Source organism: Oxyura jamaicensis, chromosome 20 (assembly GCF_011077185.1).
Source record: "Oxyura jamaicensis isolate SHBP4307 breed ruddy duck chromosome 20, BPBGC_Ojam_1.0, whole genome shotgun sequence".
NCBI classification, from domain to species: Eukaryota; Metazoa; Chordata; class Aves; order Anseriformes; family Anatidae; genus Oxyura; species Oxyura jamaicensis.
This window is the reverse complement of record NC_048912.1, coordinates 9,744,237-9,771,349: the sequence shown is the minus strand read 5'-3', so window position 1 is coordinate 9,771,349 and position 27,113 is coordinate 9,744,237. Positions and strand designations below refer to the sequence as shown.

Here is a 27,113-nt window from a genome sequence, read left to right as displayed (position 1 = left end):
TACCAGTGTATGACTGTTAGGCTACGTGAAGGCAGTTGTTGAATTTCAGTCCAATTCTCAGTGGGCAGGTTCCACAACACTCACACGCAAAAATCCCCCTATTATACAACTGATGCTAATTGGATCCTTTTTAGGCTCTTCAGAAGAAAGGCCAAGACTTGAACTTCATGGAAACAGAACTAACAGTTCTGTGAATGCCTCAGAACAGAGGGACATGGATGCAATGCTGTGGTAGACTTATGTGGCATCTCAAAAAATATAGAAGGTTTTGGACTTGTGCAGTCTTCAACTTTCACCAACATTCAAATTCACCTACATTAAAAGAAAATTAAATTGCCCTCCCCCACAAAAAGAAAGCCACAACAAAGCAAACATCCTCCAGCAAACTATTTGCTTGAATCTATTAAAACTTGCCAAGTCAACGTTCCAGTCTCAACTGCCTAACCCAGCCTGCCAACAACAGAAGTGTCATTTTTTTCCTCCTCTATTTTACATTAACAAAAGTCAATTGTGGCAATGAATTGCATCACATGCCAACAATATATCACATTCCTTCACAGCTGTTTTTTGTAAAGGGAAGGAAAAGACCTCATCAGTCACTGACAACACTTCTATAAACCATAAACATTTTAAGAACTCCGTCCACAAAGCCAGGATGGTAACCTACCAAACAAAATCCTTCCTAATGAAGGGGCATAGCAAACTATAAATTCCAGAAAATACACCTAAGCGTATAGGAAGAATCAGTATACTAACCAAATCATGGAGGTTGTAAACTTATTTTAATAGATGAGCAGGTCAGATGGAAAAAAATATGTCAGTCATACCCCAAAGAGCAGGAAAGGTTTGTTACCAAGTCAGCAGGCAGGGCTTGCCCTAATATCCTATGAAGAAAAGGGAGGAAGCAACACTGCATGTTATATTTTGCATGTTCTTTAGCAAAGTAACAGCTAAATCAAAAGCATTAAGGTAACTCCATTAATTTCCCTAAAGATTTATAACTGATTTAAATGAAAGAAAAATGCACTCCTATAAAATACTAGTAAGACCAACTTGTATTGTCAAAACAGAATTAGACTGCAAGTAAAGGGATGGCTATGGTATATATTTTAGTGCAGTAACCTTGTAATCGTTAACTAACTAATAATAAAGGATAATAACAAACAGGAAAAGAACACAAAAGAGGGAGAACAAAGCCAATTACTATACATGCATATAAATAATAATTATTAAAGTGCATCTGTTTGCTTCCTGGAAGCTCAAGTGAACCTCAAACTGTTTGATGTGATGGATATATGCATTCACATCTTTGGAAAACAAAAATGCTCACCGCCATACAAATTCTACAACAAGCCAATAAACATTGGCTTCTTACACCTATCAAATTAATAAAGTCCTACCAGTTTCTTTCAACACACTTGAATCACGAAGACCACCTATGCAAATAAGCACAGCGTTTTAATTTCCAATTAATTATTGCCAATATAAATGGGGACACTTTACAAAATAAATTATGAGCATAATTATTTGCACACACGAAGGTAACAATGCAACATCATGCAGTGGTTTTAAAAGCCTCCTACTTTCTGCATTTCTCTTCTGTTAGTTTGAGTTAAGATCATAAAAGCAGCTCTTATTTCTCTGAAGAGGAATAAAGAAAGGTGAAAAGCATCTGTCCCTCTCCCTGGTCATTTCATCTAGATGGTACTGGATTCAAATATTCAACCGCTAACAGATTGCTATGGAACAAACATTTTAGCAGGATTCCTGTGTTTGGGAAAAGCTAAGAATAAAAGGGCTAAACGAAAGCCTAGGATATTACACAATGACTACCACAAAAAGTTATGTTCTAACATTAACAAAATAAGCATTTGTGTGGCTGTTCAACTGAACATGATGCGTTACGGTCATATGACAAGAGCAAGTTTTATTTATATCAAAGTCACAGGAATAAAAAACACAGATATAAAAGCAAAACTCAGTGAAGTACTATCATGCTGTATTTTCCCGTAACCAGCAGTTAGCAGTCAAATAGTTGTTTGTGGCGGAGAATTTTATTGTCAGAAAATAAAATAACATGTACTACAGATGTTCTCAAAGTCGCACATTTCCGTTGCCCACAAAGTGAAAGAGAGATGTTCTCAGAGAGCAACTTCAGCCTTGAAGGGTTCCCTTCACTGGCTACCAGTGGGTTTCTGATTTGCATGGCACATACCATATTTATTTTCTCCCTAAAAATCCAGCTAAGATCTGTCCGCTTCTATTTTGTTACCAGGCGTGTTTTTCTCTCTCCCTGTATAAATATTAATATTTTTGAGTAAGCTGCTGAATTCAATTCAGCCCAGAATGGCAAATTCCTCCTCACAGATGACACAGAACCTTACTCTTTCAGCAGAAGAGTAAGAAAACTCACACTTGTGTTCCACTCTATTCTGACCCTCTAACAGAAGAACGAAAGCTCAGTTATATGGATACATTTTAGCTTTACAAACACGACCACCAAGAAACCCCCAAGCCTTTTTGGAAAAACAAAAAATCATTATTACAGGTCACCTTTATATCTAATGATTTACTATGAACATATGTTATTAAAAGCAGATTACATGTACAATAAGAATATTGTACAACTATTTTGCTGTTTGTACAAACATTTGTACAGGCATAATGCTTCCATATATACCAACAAAATGTGTAAATACTTGGAAGTGCCTACAGACCCCTTAAGAAACATAATAGTTCCACTGAGAGCAAGGATTGTTACTTCAAAAGGAAAGCCTTATTGCTCCTTTCACTGTCAGAAAGTCTCAAAAGGCCGACTTTCTGTACCAATACAATGAAAAATTCAAACACATTTGCAGCAGATTTCAACAGAAGAGGACAGCAGGCATATCCTCTTATCCTCATTTCTAGTACTGAGACACTGTGACCAGGAATGACAGCATCCAACTGCGGGAACAAAAAACCAGTTGTGTAAATAATCCATCATTTCAGAATGAGGTCTGCTGATACAACATGGATTCTGGTAATCTATTTCTTATTTAACAAAAGTTGCAACTAACACAAGTTCATTAGCTATTCATAAGTTTATAAACTACTTGCGAACTGAGTAATTCCAGATAACATCAGATTACAACAACTGTTCTGTATTAGAGTTGTACAGAAAAAGCCTTAGGGAAGGAAAGCAGTAATGAACATTACAATCAGGCTCATCATTGTTTCAGAAACAGTATGCTGTGTGAGTAACCCAATTGGAACACTCTTCCTTTGAACGTTTTGCTGAGCTGTGTGATGTAAAAATAGATTTGTATGCCTCAGATTTCTCCTCGCTGTCTGCAATGGATCTCTTTGTGGTAGTAGAAGCCGCCTTAGTGACTTTTCCTGGGACAGATGAACTTCCATTATCTGCTGGAGAAATAGAGTAAAACATACATTTTTCCACTTGTGAGCTGTTATTAAGACTGTTGTTATTTTACTAGTTATGTGTACAGACATGGAGTACATACATTTTTCATGGCTATCACAAAAATATCCTATAATTGAACTCAATAGCAAGCATGTCCTTAGCTTACAAAATTTATGCTCAAAATACATTAACAAACCTTGAAGAGAGAGTGATTCTTTCCTACTTGTGCAAACCCCTCGCACTGTAATTCAGTACTGACAACATTTATTCCTCCAAATGAAAAATGGCTCTGAACTCTAATCTTAAGAAAGAAACATTAAAGTATTCCATCACCCTGAAGTATTGTTCGAAAATTAGCTATCAAATGGCAAAAGCCAAACTTGTGACATACTATCCCCAGGGAATCTATCTACTCCCTTTATTCCGTGCAAAGTCATTCATGACCAACAGCATCACCTACATTATTGTATACCTGGGATAGGGAAGTGTCCATCCCTCCATTTCTGACACCATTTCTCTCAGTGTTGTATCTACTGTTACAAAAAAAGAACTCTTAATGACTATTCAGCCTTCTCTGAAGTAGGAGGACAGTGTTTTAAAAAGTGTCAAATCTCCCATGCAAAGAAATGAACATAGAAAGGTCTGCAGAAACTCTACATATTTAGTATAATTCAGGCACAACTGCATGTAAATAGTTAGTAGGGAGCCTGTCTGAAAATGCACTTACCAATTTCTGCATGTAGTCATAGGAATTTTATATGCAATCTTAAGCATCGTATGTCAGACCCTTTTTGTATTTGGAGAATGCTGCTTTTAATGCCACTAATAGTTGTCTGGAAAGAATTACCAAACACTGGATTTGAAAGACTGAATACATATGCTGGAAGTCCAGAAACCTTAGGGTGCCATGTTCACAAATTAATTCCTATGCTACTGGCATTCCTCACCCCATGTTTTCTTCTTTATTTTCCCTCTCTCATCCTATTCCCCCGCTGGTCAATGTAACTGCTGTCAGAAACAAACCAATGACCTGATATTTCAAAACGCATATTTTTCTCCTTTACATTATTGGAAAATAAAAATACATTAAGTGTCATTAGAATTACTAAGTTCCTAAACAACCCAAAGTAATTATAATAATTGCAAACGAAGCACGTCTAAAAGCTTAGCCCTTATGAAAACAGAAAGTGGCAGGTTAGACATTTCTAACAGAAATTCTCTCAGCTTATCATATATGATTAAGTGATGAAGCGTAGAAAAATTAGAGTTTTCAAATTATCCTGACTTTTCCTATGGCTGTAATATATGCAGCTTAATACCTCGCCTTGAAACCTCAGACTGCCTTTAAAAACGCACCTATTCTTATATTTCTGAATTAACATATACTACCTAAAGAGAGTCACCAAAGGACAGGCAATTTTATTCATACCTTTAGATGTAGAGCTTAGGGATATGGTTTAGTGGGGACTGTTAGTGTTAGGTCAGAGGTTGGACTTGATGATCTTGAGGTCTCTTCCAACCTAGAAAATTCTGTGACTACTGTAGATACACCAGTACATCCTGAAGTTACATTTCAATGCTCCCAGTGAAGTATAGCAAATTGATAGCTAAAATGGAGGACTAAAAGTCATCAGTTTGGGACTTTTTAATACACTTCACTGAAATAAACCAGCATAAAAGACTTTTTGACTGCTTGAACTTCAGGAAAACAACGACTAATTCTCCTCACACAAAAAAATAGATACACCAAACCCTTGACTATATAACTATGTGAATAAGAATCTTTTATCGTATTTGTTTAAGTCTGTTCCCACCAACTTAAAGCACAACAACACTGGAATGACATAAACAAGCAAATCTGCCCTGTTTCATAGTGAAAAATGCAGAAATGCAGTATGGTTAAGAGTGTTTACTATTTTCATTAGGTATCATCACAGCACTTGCCAGTTTTGCAGATGGTACAGCAAAACTCCGTTTTAAGAAAAAGTTGACTACAGTTTCTGTTGAACAAGGAACTTTGTTCAACTTCAAGAGGAAGCTTCCTACTCCAGCTTGAAAAGACAGCCTTTAGGATATATGTTCAAAACAGTGAGTTCTTTGAAAAAAAGAACAACATCATGGCTCATTTGAAGACAGGAGCTGACCTTTTATTACCGAGAAAGACAATTAATTAAGACAGGCTGTGAAGAAGTTTGTATTCCCAGTTCTTCCTGTTCCGCCTTTCAAAGTAGCATGGGGCAGCTAACGAATACAGTAGGACTAGTGATGTGGTTAAAATAACAAACAGATTTTAACATTTTTTTTAAATGAGAGGGACTAAAGAAAATTACTTTAAAAATTGTTTATCTTCTCTAGTTTTTAACTGATAGTGCGTAATCAGTTTCAGAATGAAGTTGGATAAATCAGTAAAGAAAAAGCCCAAAGAAAATTCCTTCTGTTCACTCACACCTGGGTTATCATGTACAAGACTACACTTAAAACACACACATTTGGAAAAGTTCTAGCTTAAGAAATTCTTCATGCATACAGCGTGCAATAACCTACTGTCAGAAAAGAAATGACCAGGTAGCTTCTGAAAACTCTGGTACAAAAATACAAAGAAGGATCTCTCCTACGATATTTTTCAAAGCAGCACTATTTGTTCACTTTTTTCACATTTAGTTCAAAGCATTATCACCAACCTGAACTTTTGGTGAAGATAATCTGCCTCTTTTCCCCAGAACTGGAACTGATACAATCCTTTCTATTCTTGACTTTTGAAGGACCAGGAGCATCTGTAAAATAAAAAAGGAAATCATCAACCTATTTCACGACTCCTAAGAGTACACATAATTTGTAGCTGTGACACTCATTACCTTCTGTGGTATCTTGCTGGGAAGCTGATTCTGCTGACTTACATTTCTTTGATTTCTGAAACAACACAAGTAGAAATCTAATGATTTACTGAAAGAATATGCAATTCCTAATTTGCATTTGACAGACACACAACAAGAACAGTGGAACTGTTCCCAACATAATATTTACACATACTTTCAGTATTGTTTCTATAGGGGAAAAATAATAATCTTGGAAACCTTGAAGAAAGCCATAGAGGCCAAAATTGAACTGTCTAGATCTGATATTTTGGTTTATATACTTTGCAGGGGCAGGAGGTATAATCACGAAGGTAATTCAATACTCTGAATCCCCATGGCAGGATAATAAACTGAAGGACTTTAAACAGGACACAGCTAACCATAATCAGTACAGACATTTTTCAATATAAAATACAGAGTAATCCCACATCTTGTATCTACTTCTTTTTATTTAGTTAATAAAAAAAAATCCCTTCTGGGTAACTTTCAGTAAGTGGGCTCTTTGATGCAAATCGCTTGGGAAGCAAAGGTGTGAAGAACTAATCCAGTTTTTTTTTTTTTTTTTAAAGCATCTGTGGACCAGATTTTTCCAAGTTAATTCATAATTGTCCAGATTAAAACAAACAAACAAACAAAAAAAAAAAAAAACCACAAAACTGAACAGCAGCAACAACAGGAATTTCATTACTGGCTTTGATTATATAAAATGTCTAACTGAAAAAGGAAAGAGATGTATTAAAACAGCTGTTGGAAGCATTATCACAAAAGCTGACTCCGTATACACTCAGAATGGAGTACATATTTCAAAGAAGTTATACAAACTCAAAGAAAATAAATTCTTTTCAATACGTTATAAGAATTAGGAGAACCCATGCTGTTAAGAATACAATTAATGCTTGGGGAAAAAATACTATACCACATGCTGCTGCAAAGCTTAGCCAGAAGGTGGTGGCAGAGCGTAACTATTCCAAAAGGAGACTTGGTTCTCCTGGTGGTGTCCTCCACTGTACACAAAAATATTATTTTCAAGGTGCTTCAAATTTTGTTATTACAAATGGATTTAAAACAATAAGTTACCTCCCAGTATCTGGTATCTGAATTATGAGATGTTTGCCAATGTATGTATGCGTATGTACTATACATGAGTATATATTATACATATTTCAGCATGGGCACATATGACACACTTAAACTTGAATTATTCTTATTTTTTTCAGTACTAGTGCTAGCTGCATCTTCCTTATGCTTTGTCTTATGGGTACAAAGAAAAGTAGTTTGTGCTTTTGGTTCAACCTACAGTTGGTACACTCAGACTGCTCCCCTAAATTGCAGGGAGTAACAGGAATGCCTACAGACTCCAAGTCAGTAACTGTCCACTGACACCAGAGCTGGAGCTCACAGATCTCAGGTTATAACCAATGGTGCCAACAACAGCAGAGAAGACTGGTTCTACCTGCAAAAATTAATCTGGCAGCAGGGCAAGGTAGTGTTGCAAAACTCATCAGTAACTGAGGACAAAACACAAGAGGCCTGCTGAGAGATTTGCAAATACTGCACCAGCCAGTGCTGCACGTCTCCTCTAAAACAAAGAGATACTGGCATGTTCACTAAAGGCCCACACAGTGCTCAAAGACCAAAGCATGATTTTTTTGTCTGCTGCCAAGAGCAACTGTGCTGACATAGTAAGAGAACTGCTCAGCATGCTTTGGTGATACATCTCTTATGTACAAGTTAAGGATAGCATCAGCTTCCAGTCTATCTGAACCAAAGCTACGGTGCTTCACTTACAAAAAGTGACACCTTCCTAATGAAAACTGAGTGCAAATGACTGCTTTTGGGGGTGATTGCTCGTCTGTTGGGATCTGTAATACTTTATCCTCAAACTGTCTTTAAAGTCTTTTTAAACCATGCTTTTAGCCCATGCCTGGGCTAACCCAGGCCCATGCCCTGTTGCACTGTATTGGCATAGATGAGCAAGGACTCTGATGAAAAGGAATTACATGCTTGCTGGTAACTAAACTAGCATTAGGTTCAACAGAATCTAGGAAAACATTTGTATGCCATCTAATCTTAGAGGCAGACAAAAATCAAGCGCAGAAATAAGGGTCAAGTGATCAACATCTATGTAAAGTCTCGGCTGCTGAAAGTGGCAGGCAATGATGATTCACACTCTCAAGATTTCCCTAAACGCATATCCCTTAATTCCATGATTTTCTGAGCACCATGCAGTGCCTGCTGGTTTAAGGAATTTCAGTAGATACAGTTTCAAAATGCTACTAACAGAATATGCACACAGAATCTCAAGAGTTTTGCATCTTCCAATGGGTATAAAGATCAGCAGAACAAGCTTTGTGGTCTGATCAAAGACTGCATTATAGAGAACTTTTTTTAAACGATACATAAAAATATTACCTTTTCTAATTTACTTTTGAGCTTTCTATCCTCCATTCTTTTCTTCAACACTTCCACATCTTCTTTATTACCATTAAGGATAATCACATCTTCCTCTTGAAAGGGGACACCACACTTTAAAAAAAGAAGACAAAAAAATCACATTTTTTTCAGGACCTTTATACTGGCAAACTGTTGTTAGAATTAACAGCTGTGTTTACCATTTCCAGAGTTCCCTAACTCTTCCCCTTACTCCTGTGTCTTTTCTGATAGTTCTTCTCTTCTAATAGTCTAATACAGCTTTGCACTTAAAACATCAAAGGGAAAATCTCTGTAGTTTTTACTACTGAACAAAATAATACTGACTGACAGCATTCTCCTTCATCAAAAGGAAGATAAATATTAATCTTCACTGTGAATCATGAACTGGTGATAACCACATTTCAAAGCAGCTGCCATGTCAATTTGTACAGCAAATTCTAAAATAATTTCCGAAGTATTAAAATATTTTGTTCTTCAAAGCTGTAGGGTTTTTTTTAAGTTACGAATGCATTTGATTAAGATCAAAGTATTGTGACACACTGTTCTAAGATGTCTTTCAACTTACTAATAGTCACACGCCTGAGCAGCAATTCCTTTATACTGACCAGCAGCTACAACAGGAAAACTTTTTTTTTTTTTTTAATATTTTAAATGATTATGGAGATAAAAAGGGATCATGAAAGTAGCATTATTCATTACTCCTGCCTGGCCATCTCCCTGTCCTTTACCTGATTTATTGAACATTACCACGTTTTACATTTTTAAAGTGCATTAATTAATCCGTATGTGATCTGCTTCTCTGCTTCATGTAATTTCACATTTATTGTCTGATTGAGTACACAGATGTTTCACTGCACGATTTTTAATATCTGGTAAATCCAAAACATTGCATATGATGTTTTTCTGTTTTAAGATCTCCTTTTTTTTTTTTTTTTTTTTTTTTTTACTTTTAGAAGTAAATCCAGAAGCTTTTATAATTCTGTCTCTGCAGCTGCTCCTCTAAACTTGCTACTTCTTTCTACTTGCTACTGCTTGCTGCTACTTCTTTCTGAACAAAGGATTAGAAAGGATACTCATGCACGTGTAGCAGGGATTGAAGTACTGTACATACGTCCTTTCATTTGTTTAACTACAGTATAGTCAAGTGATGAACACAAATTAATCAGAGTACAAGTGTTCAGAATTACTACAAAGGAAAAGTAAGGGCTACGGAGATGAATATTCATGTAAAACATAGTAAGTCTCACACAGGAAATGGGTGAGCAGCTCACATTTTTCAATTGTTACTCAATAAGCTACTGCTAGAAATACCAGCTCGGTATGACCTCAGACAGTGGTGAGAGACAAGTCTAGAAAAAAATCAAGAGACCAGCAGTCATTATACTAAAGTGAAAATGACTGGAGCTCTACTGAGTCTAAAGAAGCCCTACACGTACATTACCAGTTGGATGTTTTCTGAATACAGCATGAAAGACAGCACCCACCTACAGGCTACTGGTTTGAAAAGTATTTTTTGCATTATTTTTTTAAAGCATAACCTGTTAAACATACAAAAATATGAGGCTATTTCCTGCAAGTAAAAGTTTACATAAAAGGACTCCAATCTGAATAAGTGTTGCATTTAAAAAAGGCAAAGAAATCCAGGGTTCTCATCTGGAAAACACAAGTGGAACTGTTCTAAAATGAAAAATATTTACAAGAAATGGGGAAAAGACTGCGTCCTGTTTTCATACACTGAAACAGATAATTTCTTGCCATGACAATAGCCAGATTGTATTACAGAGACCAAACCGTTCCAAACATACTTGAAGTCCAGCAAGTTACATATGTAGAAACTAACTCCACCTTCCCAGGTTTCACTTACTCCAGCAGATGCCATTTGTTGTTTGGATGTGCATCACTTTTTTTTTTTTTTTTTTTTTGTCAGCATTATTTTGTGCAAAGCTTTAATGCCTTTTCTTTTTTCTTTTTTTTCTTTTTTTTTTTTTTTTTGGCTATCCTTTCATACAAAACCCAAAAGGACTTCATCCCAACTGTTTGAAACTCTAAGATAAAACACAGAAAGAAGTTTCAGTTTTGCAAACTCAGGAAGGTTGTTCCTTCCATCTAAGGTGCTCTGCGGCAGATGTTTGTCTTATGATATCACAAGGTCTCCTTTGCTGTACCTTGTTTATACTGGGACTTTAAATACATATGAAGGTGAGTGGTATAGTTCCTTAGCGTTTTAGCAGCACCTTGAACAGAAGACATTCACAAATGAGATCTAACTTGGGCACTAATCTGAAGTGGACAAGAGCGTTAGAACAGCAGCTTGTAGACATGAATGTGAGATTCAAAGAGTAATTGAAGGTTGGGATGTTAGCTGAAGGACATGCTGGATAAACTGCATAATCTTTGCCCAAATGTCCTTTCAGGATACAATTATAAAAAACATATTCAAAACTGCTTATACCAAAATGGTTTAACATGCTTATAACACGGAATTAGTTAAAGGGTCTGCAAGTAATAATTAAAACCTCTTCAAAATCTGATATTCACTCATGTGTGTATACTACATACCCTACATGTTCATACACCAGCTTTACAAAAAAAGTACACCCCAAAGACTTAAAATCATTAGAACAATAAAGGCATTAAGCGTTGTCAAAAGATAAATAAAAAAAACTGTATTAAAAAAATAACTAGTAACAGTGACATTACTCTTTAGAATAATGAAGAGCTTTTAAACTGCAATTGTTTTGTTTGGTTTTATTTTCAGTAATAACAATCTTAATTCAAGATCAATTCCTGCATTTCTTCTACACTAAGCTTCAGCTACAGAAGACATTGGTACCTTATTTCTTGCTGTAAACTACTTTCAATTTTTGTGTGTGTGTGCAGCATCTAAGATGTAGTTCCATCCATGAGTACTCCAGTCGTACTTGCCTGTTATTCAATTGCATTATAATACATTTCCATAGCTAGATATTTACATTACTGTCACAGCTTAATGTCCTATGGAAACCTGAAATCCCCTTCCCAAACTATAAACACCAAGTTCATCCCTGCAATCCTCCTACATACAACCACTAGGAGGGAGGCAAACGGACACGAACAGTTTTCCAAAACCAAGTCTCACCCACTTAGGGGACTATGTCACCGCACCCTGACCGTCCCTCTTGGGGTAGGATTTAGACAGGGAAGTATTTAGAAACCGGCCTAAGCAGACATCCTACTCAACCAGGGACCAAATCAGTATTCATTTACCAGCCACGGAAGCTGATGCATTAACAGTTAGAGAAGACAATAATCTTTAACTAAAAACATGGAGCGGGAGAGGGCGTTTTCCAGCAGCTCGTTCCCTAGGAGGCCAGTAAGGCATGAGCAGCTGAACACCACCTCTGGCACTTGTCCGAGGGGCCGAGGAGAGTGGCAATGGGGCAAAGAGATGGGGAAAAGGTAACTCGGGGAGAGTGGAAGAAACCTCCTTTATACTAAGTCAGTGACCATGAACTTCACTCCGAAGTTGTAGCATCTACTACAAAACCAGTGTCCAAGCAGAAGCCTCTGCTCACAGAGCCGCCCTTAAAGGCAACGTACCTGCTGTACCTGCAGCTGTGCCTTCGTTTAATTCCAGGTCTTCTCTGTATTTATTTCTGAGTAATACACTATTTTAATCTGCAAGTATCCAAAATATGCCAGCCTTCTTATTTCTAGAGCCACATAGCTTCGTATTTCCAGTAAACTTATTTTTTTCTCTTGTTAACATCCCACCCCCAAAAAAATCTCAGTAAAAGCAGTAACGCAGCGAACACTCCGTTAGGAGGAACACATCTCATCCAGTATCTTTAAGCTTCAGACCCTAGAAGTGGCCGGGTACAATTCTTTGCTATACTTCTGTGCCGCAAATCGGAAAGTTTCAGCAGGTAAACGGTTAAGAAACCGGGGGGAGGAGGGGGAGGAGGAGAGAGGGCGAGTTTCCCCTGCAGTTCTCATCATCCAGCGCTGAGGTTAGAGCCTGTGCTAAAGCAATGCGATTCACAACCACCAGCAATGTACTCCACGGCTCTGAAAGCCGGCTTTCGGTCCTTTAAAGGCTGGCTGAACACTGGCAACAGAAATTTGGAGAAGCTCAAGTTTTCTCTCATTAAAGAGAAGCCGAGGACATTTCTTCTGAGGCTAAACAGCATTACTGCAGAATAAATATGCTAAGCGTTGCGGGAAGCCAGATGAAGTCTTAAATGAAAACATGCACGTTAATGTTTAACCCCTTTCACTTATGTTGAGATTTCCACACGAGCAACAGAATGAAGAATGCTGTCTGAATTTTGCTGAAGGACAATGGGACTATTTATTTTCATTATGCTGCCTTCTCCTGGCTAATTTTGGGCAAGGTAAGAATGAATAATTTAGATTTAGGATTTTGGCTTTTTGCCTTTTCTTTATTAAAGCACAAAATATTGTAATTTTTACAAAGTGCCATATCTGCATTTCAGAAAGACCACTTTAACAAAATACTCAAATCTGCAGTAAGGCTTTCTTTAAGTTTTGTTATAGATGTACAAGAAGGTCATTGCTATGAGTATTGTTTGTATCAGTAATCTCAGAATTTAACAAGTATTTATAAGTAATGGTCCAACAAAATTAGTATCCTACAGCCATATAACTTAGCAGTTTAAATACCTATCATAGTGTTTGTTTTAGATTGTTATGAGATCAAATATACTGAGAAAAATACAAGAAAATAGGAAAAAAATAAGGGCAAGAAAGTACACCTCCATAAGTCCGTTTATATTTGTCAGTAAATACTGATGCAATATGTTTAAGTGAGAATGATTTAAAATTTTTAAGATAGTTAACTGGGATATATGAAGAAGTTTTTTTTTTACTTGATACAGGTCACAACACAGAGGCAGACGCAGCACACTCACCTGGCCTTAAGGGAAAAAAACAAAGCTAAAATCCATTAAAAGTGCTGATTTTAACATTAAACTTTTAGAGGACTGAATTAGTATTCACTTGCTTATGAAATGTCTACACTAAGGCTTGCATGAATAATCTTTCACCTTTCAGACAAAAAAAAGGCATAAAAAGATTTGGAAATACAGGAGCTAATGCCTTTTCCCCATTTAATTATTACAAGACAAGTATCCCTAAACCATTTGTTTCACTGAATTATTGTCAAACAAACTAAATTTTATCTAACCATTAATATTAACCAGTACAAACAGTACGGACAGAACAGGAGATTTAGAGATGCAATGATGCAGTCCAAAATCTGACGGCAGGAAGGAACAATGAACTATAAAATAATTCACTGCTAACTATGAAACGCATTGCAAGCTGTAATGGGATTTTTATCAGCTGGGATGGTATTTTACAGGCCTATTTTCAGGTATCAGCATAATTCCATTTTTCTCTGGAGTTGACATTTACGTGAGATGGATTAAGACAACAATTTTCCGTTAGGTAATACCCATAAAAGCAGCCACAAAGATGCGTGAAAATCCCTACAGTGTGCTGGTTTTTGAAGAATGTCAAACACTGCTAAAAATTAAGACAACTTCATACTCCACATTTAGAAAACCTATCCATGCAAGGTCGGATTTCAGAGAGACATTTTGATAACAATGAATACCTATTGGGGCACTCTAGCATAATAAAAATAACGTAAGGCAAGACAGTCTGAGTTGTGCCTGGACAGTGGATCGTAACAGAAAGATCCCTTGCTCTTCAAGGGCAGGAGGGAACATGGTAGCATAGTCCTTGACAGCAGGTAACAGAATAGGGGTTAGATCAATCTTGTCAGTCACAAATTTGCAATATAATGGGACCAAGAGCTACAATTTCAGCTCTAGACCTGTTAAAACACTAGCAGAAACCCAATCCTGGCATTCTGTGAACATATCCTGAGGTTGAACGATGTCAAATTCTGCTCTCTTAGGCAGGCCTTCATCATTTAGTCATCCCCCAGAAATTTTTTACCATTGGGAAAGGTATTATTTCCTCTTACCTGACTCCGGACTGTTTGTGTACATTTATGCTGCTATAGTAATTCAATAGGAAGAATCCAGAGTAAATACTTAACAACCTGAAACATCCCTGGAAGCTATTATTTGATGGGTAATAAAAATTTAAGCGTATAAAACAAACGGGTTATAGTTTGGTTTCCTGGGGAACTAACCTTTGCAACCCATCCACAAAATCGTGTTCAATTAAAACAACAAAACAAGCAACCAAACACCATGAAGAGCGTACTCGTCATATACAGACAGATGCTCCCTTTTCTAAGAAAATATGAAGTCCCAAGGATTTCTTTAACTGCTCTGTGTCTCCAGTGTATCTTTTATGTGCAGAGTGGTCTTTCCATGTGCTGGATCACAGAGATCTCATCACATTCACTAATCCAGAGCAACCTCAATGCCCCACCCCCCCAATTATTTTCTAAGAATAAAATGGTTTTTCTGGCTCCAGGTCCATAAAAAACAGTGTTTCCTAACAAACACTCCCTCTCCCTAGCTTCTGCTATTGGGCACATAATGGCTCTTACGCAAATCTATTCTTGGCTCTGGTAGTCAGCTGGTAGCAGACTAGAGTGCTGGCATATTTCAGTTTTACTGGAAAAAATATTGTTTCTACCTTTTAATGGCATTCTTGTTCTCCTCCTTTCCGCATAGTATTAAAAGATTGATGTGGACTTGGTTTGCTTAAGTTTTTCACGCAAATGGCCGAAAGACAATCAAGCTTGTTTACACAGTAAATGTATCCCTTAGGAGCTGATGAAAAAAAAATCTTCTGGGACCTGACTTCTCAATGTTTTTCTTTGGCCTATGCATTCAGTGCAGGCTGAGGAGCACTGTTGACAGAACAGTGAAACAAAATGGACGAATTCTCAACCTAACACACAAAGCCACTTTCTGGAATGCTAAGTGGAAAAGAGGCATTCTTTCAGCACAAAATTCAGTGCATACCAGTAAGGATAATGAGATAAATACATTCCTTCCCAACAGCCTAATAGATGTCAAAATGTTAGTGTTATATGGGATCTGTTCTCTTACTTCAAATCCTGTATTTTTAATGCTTTTAGAATTCTGTTTCTTTCCTACTTCAACTCCAATGACCTCTATTTTCAAGCTTCTAAAACTGCCATATACTACTTTTCCATTTAAAAAAGTCCACTGATTTTCAGATTAAAACCTAGAGCCTTCTAACCACACCAGCGTTCGCAAAAAGAAACTACAGATGTATGCTTGTCCTTAGATAATAGCAAATATGTTGTGATGTTGACAGCTGCAAAACATGGAATACTTAGAGGTGAAAATAACATTTATTAAAAACAAATTATTTGAATAAGGTACAAGAGAACGTGAATCTTCTTTAAAATACAGATAGAATCTTTCTTAACTCTCAAGCTTAATGACAGCTGATGGACTCTTCCTCCCCTCCCTGGAATTTTCTCTAGGTAGTTCTGTACCAAATGCTCCAAGGACAAAACTTCATGTAATAGCTGCGGGATTTGGGACTGCTGCACTACCATGCTTTGGACATTTCAACAAGAAAGGTATAAGTAAGAAAAAGAAATGGCAATGGAAAAATTCCTATGCCAACAGTGATGTAAATTACAGTTATCTGTGAGTGCTAATGGAGGCAGGAGCATACTTTATCTCAGGATATGCACAAATGCTAAAAATAAGGGATGACTGCTGTTCGCATGTGCTGTTTTCCAAGCACTAATACAAAGATGTTGGGGGGGAAGGTCTTAAATGGCTTAGAAACATTTGCTGACTTTATAAGGATAAGGGATGACGCATTTTGTAGAATGCCTTTTGATCTTCCCCTTTTGTTTATTTAATATTTTTTTTTCTGACTTAATTCACTGAATTAAATTCTGCTCCTCCAGCAGAACCTAAGGTTTCCCAGGCCTTAAGGAAATCTCGTCAATGGCTGGGATCACACACCATCCCATACAGAGCTTGCACACCGTTCCTGTGGAGGGGGCTAGACCTCGATCAACCTACTGCACTGCTCCCCTGCTGGAGCACACGTTGCTTCAAAGTAGGATCAACTTCTAGCTTACGAGCTACACCCTCAAATGATCTGAAGAAAGTCTCCGGATAATAGAAGATGAACCCACTTGATGCAACAAAATCAGGATTTTTAGTGTGCATTGCTGTCTGTACATTCATCTACACCTTCATCTACCTAAAGGATACACTTCTCGAAGATCCAAACGAACAGAAATTTAGCGGAAATACAGCAGAGTGTGGTTTTTACCCAGATGAACTTTGTTCGGCTCTTTTTCTGGGGAAAACTGCTGCCTCTAAAATTGGAAACGTTTGCCAGAATACCTACCGACCTGAAACGTTCAGCTGCATTCAGACTCCATGCAACTGCTCCATGGTCTTAAAGACTCTACGTTTTATAACAAGACCACTGTCAGCTGAAGAAGGAAGCTTCTCACTAGCGTACATTATCACAATTCACAAAGAGTTGGAAATGTTTGTAAAGCTACTAAGAGCTATTTATATGCCTCAGAATATTTACTGCATACATGTTGATGAAAAATCATCAGAGGATTATAAAGCTGCTGTACAAAATATTGTTAATTGCTTTGAAAATATTTTTATTTCCTCAAAAAGAGAAAATGTTGTTTATGCCGGATTTTCAAGATTACAAGCTGATATTAATTGCATGAGAGATCTAGTTCAATCCAAAATTCAGTGGAATTACGTTATTAATCTGTGTGGTCAAGATTATCCCATTAAAACAAACAAAGACATTATCAAATACATCAAAAGTAAATGGAATGGTAAAAATATGACTCCTGGGGTAGTCCAACCACTTCATATGAAACACCGGACACAGGTTAGTTACAGAGAATACGTGCATTCTGGAATGTCATACGTGTATCCAACCAAGAACATAAAATCTAAACCTCCGTATAATTTGACTATATATTTTGGTAGTGCCTATTACATACTCACTAAAGAATTTGTGGAGTTTACATTGACGGATGCACGTGCAAAAGATTTGCTGGAATGGTCAAGAGACACGTACAGTCCGGACGAACACTACTGGGTCACACTGAATCGTTTAAATGGTAAGATGTATGCTATTTTTACTATGGATAACTCCTGCACCCATATTGCAGGGTCTATGAGACAGAGAGCCAGTGAGCTTCATTTTGGGGCTTAATACCACCTTGCTTGAATTGTGTTGCCTAAATATGGTAATTTCTTCAGTCCTGGTGCTGTTCCTTCAAACCCCATCTCCTGATGGTGAAATGAAGCTTGATTCCAGAAAGTACAACTTAACTTAAGCTACAGGGCTACAAAACCATTGATTAAAAAGTAATTTTTTAAACTACATAAAAGCTTATGCTCCCACAAAAAAAAAGAAACTGAGAACAATGAATTTTCTTGTGATATAAGTATCTGTAAATAAATACTTGACAAGGCTACGCTTAAGAAGTCTTCAGCAATGAAAATTATCCCTCTTAGTAGAAATCAGTAGAAAGGAATCTTATCGTAACATTATGTTTTTAAAGATGCTCCAGGTGCTACACCAAACGCAGACTGGGAAGGAAACATACGAGCCATTAAATGGAAAGATCAAGAAGGCACCACACACAAGGGCTGCAAAGGTAATGTGAAACATGAACTAGAATTTGATTCACTGATGAGCATTCATTGCAAATTATGTATTATGTGTTAAGCTAGCTGTTAAATGTGCCTCAGTAGCCATATATAATTATTTTGGAAGTATGGAATAAAAGAGCAATCCATCCTCCTCCACTCTATCTAATTTAAATATGTTCTGACATATTCTTGCAAAGATTGTCACAGTAACCACATCCTGACAACTATTCTTCCAACCTCCAGTTACAATACTTCAATAATTCAAGGGGTGCAATGGCAGAATTGCATCTATTTTATATTTCAGTGGCTAAGTTTTGCAAGCTTTTGTTTATTTGCCTTCTATTACATTTACCAATGCATTAACTTGGCTTATCAGTTTTTAGTGAAAAGTGTGGAGGGATTTACTTGACAAGCACGGTTGTCAGATATTCCCATCAGCTCTGGGTTTAAATCTGCTCATGTGCTGACCACACAAAAGAGTTTAAAATACAAAACCATAAAACTCAGCTTAGTAAAGCACTGCATGATTAAATAGTCACCCAAAAAGAAACAGGATATGAGAAGAACTTTGGCATGCCCCACTACAAGATACGGTGTGTCAATGAAGCAGGTGGAGATACAAAATCAAAACACAGCCTTCAAGTTTAAAATCCGGTATTAAAAAATAAAAATCTACTGTTAAAAAAAATCTAGTATTAAAATCTAGAGTAATAACAGTGCTCTGTGAGAATCCAAAAGGTAATTTTTATTAATAACAGCAAAGAGTCAAAATATTTTAAAGTGATTCAGGTCAGCTTTCTGCTGCTTTCAGATGCTTCCATTTGTCTTTGCAGGTCATTACATCAGAGACATTTGTGTCTATGGACTAGGGGATTTACAATGGATTATTGAATCGCCTCACTTGTTTGCGAACAAATTTGAGCCTGCAACATATCCCCTTGTTATGGACTGCCTAGAGAGACGCCACAGGCTTAAAGTACTGCACCAGGCAGAAGTCCCAATTGACGATCACTGGCGTTTTCAGGAAGATAGCTATTTCAACATGAAGCTGAACGTTTAAGAAACATCTAAACAAATACTCAAAATATTGACAAAACCCATCAAGATTTTTAGCCTCAGACTTCACTCACTTGGAGTACTGTGCTCACCCTCGTGCTTTAATGCTGTACTGCTGGTTCACCAGTGAAATAAGCAGTTTTATAAATTACAGTAAAAGAAAGAGCAACAACTGCTAAGGGATAAGTTTAAAGCAAATGACATGTCTAAATCTGCAACTTACAGAAAACAGGAGTGACATTCATAACCCTTTAAGTGACTTATTTAACTGGAAAATACATGTTCCCCATGTCTACAGCTGAAAAAAAAAAGAACTGGTATGAAAGTAATAAAATGGAAGTAATGACTGAAACAAAGGTGAAATACGAAGAACACAAGATAAAGTTGTGTCTATTGTATGTCTTATGAACTAGATTACTTTGATTAATAAAGTTGACACAAACTGCAGAGCTTGTAGAGAAGCAGGTGCCAGCCAGCTTCAGACACAGTCCATTTCACTGTTTTTTCATGGCCAGCTGCATCTCTAATTTCATTGTGTAGCATGGCAACACCACTCTTGCACTATTCATGCTTCGCTCCTAATGACGAGGGTGTCTGTATCAGTAACATTAGCAGGGGTCCTGAAATGCACGTTTACCTCTAAGTCCCTGGTTCTGATTCTGTGCAGGAGCTCATGGCAATGAGATGTGGGAAATTTGAGTCCAGGGAACAAAGGAAAACTGAGTGAAGAGCTTTCAGTCTCAGGGTAGGGAAACAAAACTTCCCTGAATCTTGCAACAGTCTGCGACAATTGGCGATAACACCTAGCACCATCTAGGAACAGGATCTCATTTTCCAGATCCTTTGCAGACCAAACATAGTTCTCACTAGCCTACAGCAAGGAAGTAGACTTTCATACTCAGCACAAGGAAAACTAATTTAAAGACTGAGCATTCTTCCAAAAATTCAAATGAATCAACAAATGACCCAACAATAGAACACAAAAATTTATTATTACAACCTACTCCCAGGTTCTTGGAACTGTAGCACTCCTTTTCCCACACAAGTTTCTTGGAAACAATTTCTTTCAAATGAACTTTAACCTAGAGGAGAACCATCTGGTCTCTATTTATTTACAGAAACTTAAAAAACTCAAGCCTGTACTCAGTCTCATGTAGAACCCATGGCCTATCTTGTGGCTAATTATTGATGATTTTTTTTTTTTTTTAATGGATGGGAAGGAAAAAAGCCAGGCACCATGCTCACACTGGGCGTTTTGAGAGTCCCTCTGGAAACCATTACTGAAGCTAATGGGTCTCTGGCATGTATTAACCATAACAATATTCAGAAGTAGTTTCTCTCCAAACCACACCCAATCCACTGTAAGGCACTCCCAGCATTTATCTACTCACTCTGTGTTGTTTTTTTAAAACATGAATGTAATGTGCCTCATTATGGTCTTTGGAGACAATCCAGTACCTAGCTTTTTCACCTTTCATCACCATCATACAGAACAATTGCGTTTCACCTCTGAGTTGACTGAAAAGGTGAAATTCAATAGCAAGGCACTTAATTAAACTGGCTTGGGTTGTAGAAACTGACCAGGAAAACTAGGAAAAAATGTAGATCTCTTAATCTCTCTTAGAAATATTATTTATGTCCTACTTAAGCCAAGTTAATCCAGGAAAACCATTGAAGAGTGACCCTCCCTTCTTAAAGAACTTAATATTTTAAACACAAAATTCTACGCCTATAAAAACCCTAGGCAAAATCTTCAATAAGCCACCCCATTCTCAAATATTGAGAAATATTATTTTACCCATTACTGAGCAATCACAACTGCATTAAATTGTTGAAATATTTTGTACTTCAAACAACAATTAAAAAATAAGTCATAAAACTGTGAAAGCTGAGAGCATTCAACATGCATAAAAAAGCATTCATTAAAGTTCTGCGTGTGCTACTGTGAAACAAGCAGATAGATCGCTACTCTTGGATCTCAGCAACCAGTGTTTACTAACTTTTGGAAACTGTTGATCTAAGAGCATAAATTGTCAATGTGACTGTGTTCTAGGAAACACTGCTGCATAACATACTGCACACACCTTAACTCCGTATCTGAAAGATGTATGCATAATTTCTGCTTTAAAAAGCCTAAGGCACATGTTCAATAGCTCTGTATCTAAGTTAAACATTTGATTAAGTGTTCTACATGGCATAGACTTTAATAGTTAAGGTATTATTTCAAGTGTGTATTGAAGTCTGTTGAACCTGGAATCACCTCCAAAAGAAACTGTAAAGAGATGCGAGATATTACATTTCAAAAAGCTGGTTAAGAAACAGGTTTGTAGGATGATTATCAGCCAGAAATTAATTATACAAAGTACAGGAAATATTATAATTAGGCATTCGTGCTTCTCCCCTGCCTCCTGCCCCCTTCATACAGGGGGGCTTCATGAAACTCTGAAGCTGGACATCCCTTTTGGTTATGCCAGACCCATGGAATTTTCAACACTGAGCGATAAGAAAGCTCTTGCTTTCTTGCAAGATTGCTGCTCTTTCTCCTAATCATTCAATTACATTTGGCCTCACCAAAACGTACACACTGGTACTGGTTAGCACTGATACTCTTCCTCAGGAAACCTTCAAATACAGAGTGATTAGAAACTGTATGGCTTGGTCTTTTAATTTTAGTAGTCTGATGGAGAATCAAAACCAACAGTAGGTGGACAGTTCCCATTCAGGAGTGCATATTTTAAATTGGTATTTTTTATGTCACATAAAATCCTTCCTGAAGAACTGCAGGCAGGAAGGAGGCAGCAGAGAACTGCTATTATTCGGAACTTCCTCCTACAGAATACTCATCACCATCAAACTCCATTATCTTGAACAAAGTCATTTCCCTTCCTGCCTACTGGAAGTCACATCCTGCACATTTGAGTCTACAACTTCCTACTGATAGTTGAAATTTTCTCCCCTTGCTCTACAAAACCTCAAAAATATGGCCCAGACAAAATATGCCTGTGTAAAAAGGTACAAGTTATTTGCATTCACAAGTTACTCCTTTTACAACCCTTTTCAGTCTAAATAGTTAGAATCTTCCAAATTTGTCCCAAATACTTCAGCACAGCATTTTGTGATATGCATCTTTATAGCACGTCAATATATGTTAATTATCTCATTCAGTTTATCTACTTTAGAGTAAATGAGTATGAAGGTGAGGACTGCAGAATTAGCATTCAGGCTGTTGGATATCTGTATTCTTTGGCAAATGTTTTTACTGCATCATTAATGCATCTGTTTGGTAGAGTCCTCTGGGAAACTGTTGTTTACAAATTAGCAGACTATCAAGGCTGCTCTCTAGGCTCATAGGTGAGACTAATGCACAGGAATAGTTTGTTTTGAAAGAGCTTTCTTGAATTTCACAGCAGTGGAGAAAAGAGCTGCTGAACACCTAGACTGACTCTTTCCCGGTTTGCATCCATATTAGAAATCTCATCCCCTGGGAGGAAGTGAAAACAGCATAAGTACAATACACAACACTTCATTTTTTTCCTTTTCATTACTTTCAGCTCATTTTACTATATTGCCATATAAAGACAAAACATGTTGGGTCAACGCAGCTAGTTAGGACTATGGATACTAACAAACTGTTAGCCACCAGAAAGCACGGCGATGAGCTCCTCACAATCCTTTTTAGAAAAGCTAGAGTCCCTCTTCTTGATTCCGAATGCAGAATGAGAGCATTATCATTGTGTATCTAAAAATCTGCTGAACCACTCTTACTCAAAAGGAAGACTAAAACATCCTCATTGCTGGTTACCATTGCCCTGGTGAACAAAAATCCAGTAACGAAAGGAAGACAGACTAAATTGTATTATATCCACTTCGCTATTTCTAGAAACATCCTTCTGAAGTCACATACATGTAAAAACACTTGCACACAAATAACGAAATTATGATAAATACTTCCTAATTATTAATAAAATCACAGAAAACATGTGGGGCTAATTTAGTTTTAAGATTACCAGACTGGGCAAACTATGGAAAAAACATCCGATTCCTGCATTTACTAATCACATGACATCCATCAAACAACAAATTTAGAAACAAAAAAAACACATTAAAAATAAAGCAGCATCTGGCAACAGGAAAGCAGAGCCATTATCTAAAGGGCAATAGCAGCATTCTATAGAACACAATTAACACGGAATGCAGCAAGATGAGGCTAAAGTTAATTAAAAAGCTATTTCACATCACTTGCAACACTGTACTGAGAAAGTATTTGGCTCACAGGTCTTGTTTGTTCTGAGTACACGGTACAGCTTATCAAATATTCGGGTATTTGGTGCAAAATAACTCTGTGACAACTGTCACCACAAATCCAATGCAAACAGAAGTAGTGATATGAAAAAGAGAGCATTTGCAACGTATATCATCGCCTTCATCTACAAAGAGACCTTCATAAGATCACATCACTATTGCAAAAATGAAATGCAGTTAGTATTTTCAACAACAATCCACGGAATTGCTGAAAATATCAAGATTTTTTTGCCTCCAAAAAAGACAATGACCTTTAAAAATACAGGGATCAAAGCACAATTTGGAAATGTAATAATTTTAAATAAAGACAGTAGACACTGATAAATATGAACCAGATTCATTCTGTGAAAACAATCAAAGAGATCACCCTCTTTTAAACTGAAACTATAACATAACATTTGAAAAATGGTGTTTTGAAAGTAATTATTGCAACCCCAAACTGTCTTTGAAAGCAAAAGCATTCATTTTGACAACTGCGTAGAGACATTTTGTTTTTTAAAGCACATATAAAATTACTTCAGGCCACCATACAACAGAACTTATAAGTGTTTCAATATGCATATTCTGATTAAAAAACGCCTTACAATAGTGGATGTGAACATAATTGTTCATATACATATCTCCATCTATCTCTGTGGGTTACGTGAAGGAAAAACTCACCTTGTGACAAACTTCTGCTTTTATTTCTTTGAGAGCACGTTCCGAGAACACACAGCCACAGTTTCTCAAGAAGCAAAACCTTTAAAGAAAAGACATGAGATCACTTTTAATAAGCCCTGTGTGTCTGAAGCATGTATCTGCAGCGCCAATTTAACACAAAACAATTACTGCAACCAGCTGGTAGGACACAGCTAACTTTCTCTTTATACGCTCTTGCAGCTAAACAAGATATCTGCATGTTTTGGATAGGCACGTGTTAATTTACACAACGTAAGTACTGATGGAAAAATACATGCTAATCGGTCACTGAACAAAGAAATACTTTGGAACTATCAAGCGGTGAACCACACCTCTCTCATCTATCAGGTTTAATATGTACAGAAAAAAAATTGCTAATTTGCCCAAACGAGGATGCAAAGGAAAATCCTTCCGCAAAATAAAAAATAGATGCGAGCACAGGATTTTACTCGACATACACTTCCCCTTCATTCTTATCCTAGCACAGGGAACGATGGAATTACTCGATGCAGTTTGTTCCACTGCAAAAGAAGGTCTCAGTTGAACTTCCCCCACTTGTTCGTGTCAGTCTCCCACAGTTTAGTGCCCAACAACTTCAAGTCACTTTTTCTCCGCACTGTTCTCTACTCTCTCCAAACAGGTAACATTTCATCTTTCCTCTTGAACATGAGACAAACGAAGGACACGTGGTCCCCACAAAGGCTCAAGCATGTACATGAGTTGAAAATATTGACTGAATATTTCTAACCCGCTGCATATTTGACATAGTACTCACTTTTATCATCTACAAGCAGTACCTAAAATACTGACCTATGCCTTCCGTTCATTTCCAATCCCACCACAGGGCATATAAAGCGTGCAGACTGGATGTCATCGTATGTGTCACCTTTCTTGCTTTCTTTATCGCCACTCCAAGCTGGATTATCTGCAAGGTTTAGTTCTGTTACGTTCTGAAAGATAAAATAAATAAATAAATAAGACAAACCCAAGCCTTAAGATGTTTACTGCTGACTTTTGAGCCACAATAACATGTCTAGAGATGTTCTCAATTGAGGGTTACTATTTTTAATAATTTTATTATACAGTGAGAACAAAAGCCAACTGAAATTTTGCAACACATTTTAAATTCCGTGGCACTCTTTAGTGTTAAGCACAACCTTTTTACCTTAATGCTCTTGATATGTGACGCAGCTTCCACAGGCGTTTTATCAGCTGACTTGTCCAACAAAAATTCAATGACAGCATCTTTGTTATACAACCTACAACATAAAATTTTTAGCGGTCACGTTGGATGCTCATAATATTCTCTTGTTTACAAATTAATACCTTTTAATATAAAAATCAATACAGAAAGTCGTACCTGCCTAGCTCACAGGCTACAATTGGTCGACAAAGCTTCTCTTGACTCAGAGTGCAGTAGTACCACCGTGCCACCAATTCAGCAGTTTTGTCAACCTGGATGAAAATATACCCATGATTTTAATATAGCTTTTCTAGTTGCAAATTGCTTAAATATCAATTCAAACAACACTTGAAACATTAATCAAATCCGCACGCACCTTACCAAACCTGCCCTTTACATTTAAAATTATTCCATAAAATAACAGAACCTTGTAGTGAAAATTCATCATTAGCTTTTAGCTACTGAGCTCATTTCTGCATCTCGGGAGCTATTTTCTAAGTCAGTTTTCTTCTTTTTTGTCACCTCCATTTAACGGCTGCCCTCAGCGCTGTTACTATCTCTTCACACATTACCCACTGCCCTCTTTTCCCTAGTTCCGGATTTTACCGCTCTCACCTCATCAGTTCGAGCTAACTACCATGGCCATTCCTACAAGAGGAAAAATAACAACCGTATCTGAGGAGGTCAGCCTGAAAACAAACTCCGTAACTTCACTTCAGAAACACGGGTTTTGCGGCACATGAGGCCTTAAAAGGCAGGCTGATATTCCAAGCGACTCTGCTTGGCACACGGAGCAGTACGGTCACACCAGAGGTGGAACGGAAATGTTTTTATTTATTTACTTATTTTATTTTTCCGCCCTTTCCCGTGCTACCCTCCCCGCCTCCCCCCCACCCGCTCCAACCGGCGACCCGCCCGCACGCCCCGCACCCTGCGGCTCCCCAAGGCAGAGCCCGAGCCGCGCTCCAAACACCGCCGGGGCCCTCCCCGAGCCCCCCCCCCCGCTCCCGCCCGGACCTTCTGGGCCTTGGGGGGCCCCTTGACCAGCTCGTGCCGCTTGGGGATAGTGCCGCCATCGCACCCCATTGCCCCGCCACACTTCCGGGTTCTTCCCCCTTCTCCCCTCACGCTACGCACTTCCGGCGGCGGGAACACTTCCGGCGTGCGCGGAAACGGACGCGGCAGGCACGGGCCGGTTGGGGGCGGGGCTTCTCGAGGAGGGGGCGTGACCTATCGAGAGGGGCGGGGCTTCTGGGGATGGAGGAGGGGCTTCTAGGGAGGGGGCGGGGCCAGCCGGGAGAGCCCACGGGGCGGCCGCCGGAAACTACCACAGAGCCCAACGGGGGGCGCCCCGACCGCGGTCGCCGTCACTCCTCTCTTAGCGCTGCAGCAACTTTCTTCTATTTATTTATTTATTTATTTAATTAGTGAACAAATTCAGGCAGAACGCCCGCTCTGGGGGATTTACGGCCAGAGCAGGCGTTCCCAAACCCTGCTTCCTCCCCCCCCCGCCGGTGCTGTGGTGACTCTTCCCGCGTCGCTGTGAGGGGACGGGCTGAGGGGGGGCAGGCTGAGGGGGGCAGAGC

At 38.0% G+C, this 27,113-nt stretch overlaps 2 protein-coding genes and 1 long non-coding RNA gene across 7 annotated transcripts; 1 reads left to right on the top strand and 2 right to left on the bottom strand.

Moving 5' to 3' along the window:
* Nucleotides 1-1,439: 1,439 nt before the first annotated feature.
* On the bottom strand, nucleotides 1,440-26,698 carry RTF2 (replication termination factor 2). Of its 3 annotated transcripts, none has more exons than XM_035343829.1 (9): nucleotides 26,545-26,698; nucleotides 25,705-25,799; nucleotides 25,510-25,603; nucleotides 25,155-25,294; nucleotides 24,327-24,405; nucleotides 8,671-8,784; nucleotides 6,259-6,313; nucleotides 6,085-6,177; nucleotides 1,440-3,405 (listed from the first exon to the last, which is right to left on the bottom strand). In XM_035343829.1, exons 1-9 carry the CDS (start codon nucleotides 26,611-26,613, stop codon nucleotides 3,218-3,220), a joined length of 927 nt encoding a protein of 308 aa, XP_035199720.1. In that variant the 5' UTR covers nucleotides 26,614-26,698; the 3' UTR covers nucleotides 1,440-3,217. The 3 variants fall into 3 exon arrangements, with proteins under 3 accessions (XP_035199720.1, XP_035199721.1, XP_035199722.1); XM_035343830.1 differs by lacking the exon at nucleotides 26,545-26,698 and adding an exon at nucleotides 26,242-26,283; XM_035343831.1 differs by lacking the exon at nucleotides 25,705-25,799 and having other exon boundaries at nucleotides 26,545-26,676.
* On the bottom strand, nucleotides 9,180-9,895 carry LOC118176697. Its single transcript, XR_004755501.1, has 2 exons — nucleotides 9,734-9,895; nucleotides 9,180-9,688 (listed from the first exon to the last, which is right to left on the bottom strand). It is a non-coding gene; the product is annotated as an uncharacterized LOC118176697 (long non-coding RNA).
* LOC118176694 (beta-1,3-galactosyl-O-glycosyl-glycoprotein beta-1,6-N-acetylglucosaminyltransferase 7-like) lies at nucleotides 12,655-24,155 on the top strand. 3 transcript variants are annotated; one of them, XM_035343828.1, is made up of 5 exons: nucleotides 12,655-13,064; nucleotides 16,133-16,231; nucleotides 16,574-17,770; nucleotides 18,218-18,313; nucleotides 19,142-24,155. In XM_035343828.1, exons 3-5 carry the CDS (start codon nucleotides 16,795-16,797, stop codon nucleotides 19,366-19,368), a joined length of 1,299 nt encoding a protein of 432 aa, XP_035199719.1. In that variant the 5' UTR covers nucleotides 12,655-13,064; nucleotides 16,133-16,231; nucleotides 16,574-16,794; the 3' UTR covers nucleotides 19,369-24,155. The 3 variants fall into 3 exon arrangements, with proteins under 3 accessions (XP_035199719.1, XP_035199718.1, XP_035199717.1); XM_035343827.1 differs by having other exon boundaries at nucleotides 16,571-17,770; XM_035343826.1 differs by lacking the exon at nucleotides 16,133-16,231.
* Nucleotides 26,699-27,113: the final 415 nt, after the last annotated feature.

Excerpts from the sequence above, each read along its gene's own strand:
- LOC118176694 (XM_035343826.1), top strand. The coding sequence starts at position 16,795 with ATGAACCCACTTGATGCAACAAAATCAGGATTTTTAGTGTGCATTGCT. Across the intron at positions 17,771-18,217 it reads CACACTGAATCGTTTAAATG|ATGCTCCAGGTGCTACACCA; the intron begins GTAAGATGTATG and ends ATGTTTTTAAAG. Across the intron at positions 18,314-19,141 it reads CACACACAAGGGCTGCAAAG|GTCATTACATCAGAGACATT; the intron begins GTAATGTGAAAC and ends TTGTCTTTGCAG.
- RTF2 (XM_035343829.1), bottom strand. The coding sequence starts at position 26,613 with ATGGGGTGCGATGGCGGCACTATCCCCAAGCGGCACGAGCTGGTCAAG. Across the intron at positions 25,604-25,704 it reads GTAGCCTGTGAGCTAGGCAG|GTTGTATAACAAAGATGCTG; the intron begins GTACGACTTTCT and ends TTTATGTTGTAG. Across the intron at positions 25,295-25,509 it reads CACATATCAAGAGCATTAAG|AACGTAACAGAACTAAACCT; the intron begins GTAAAAAGGTTG and ends TTTATCTTTCAG.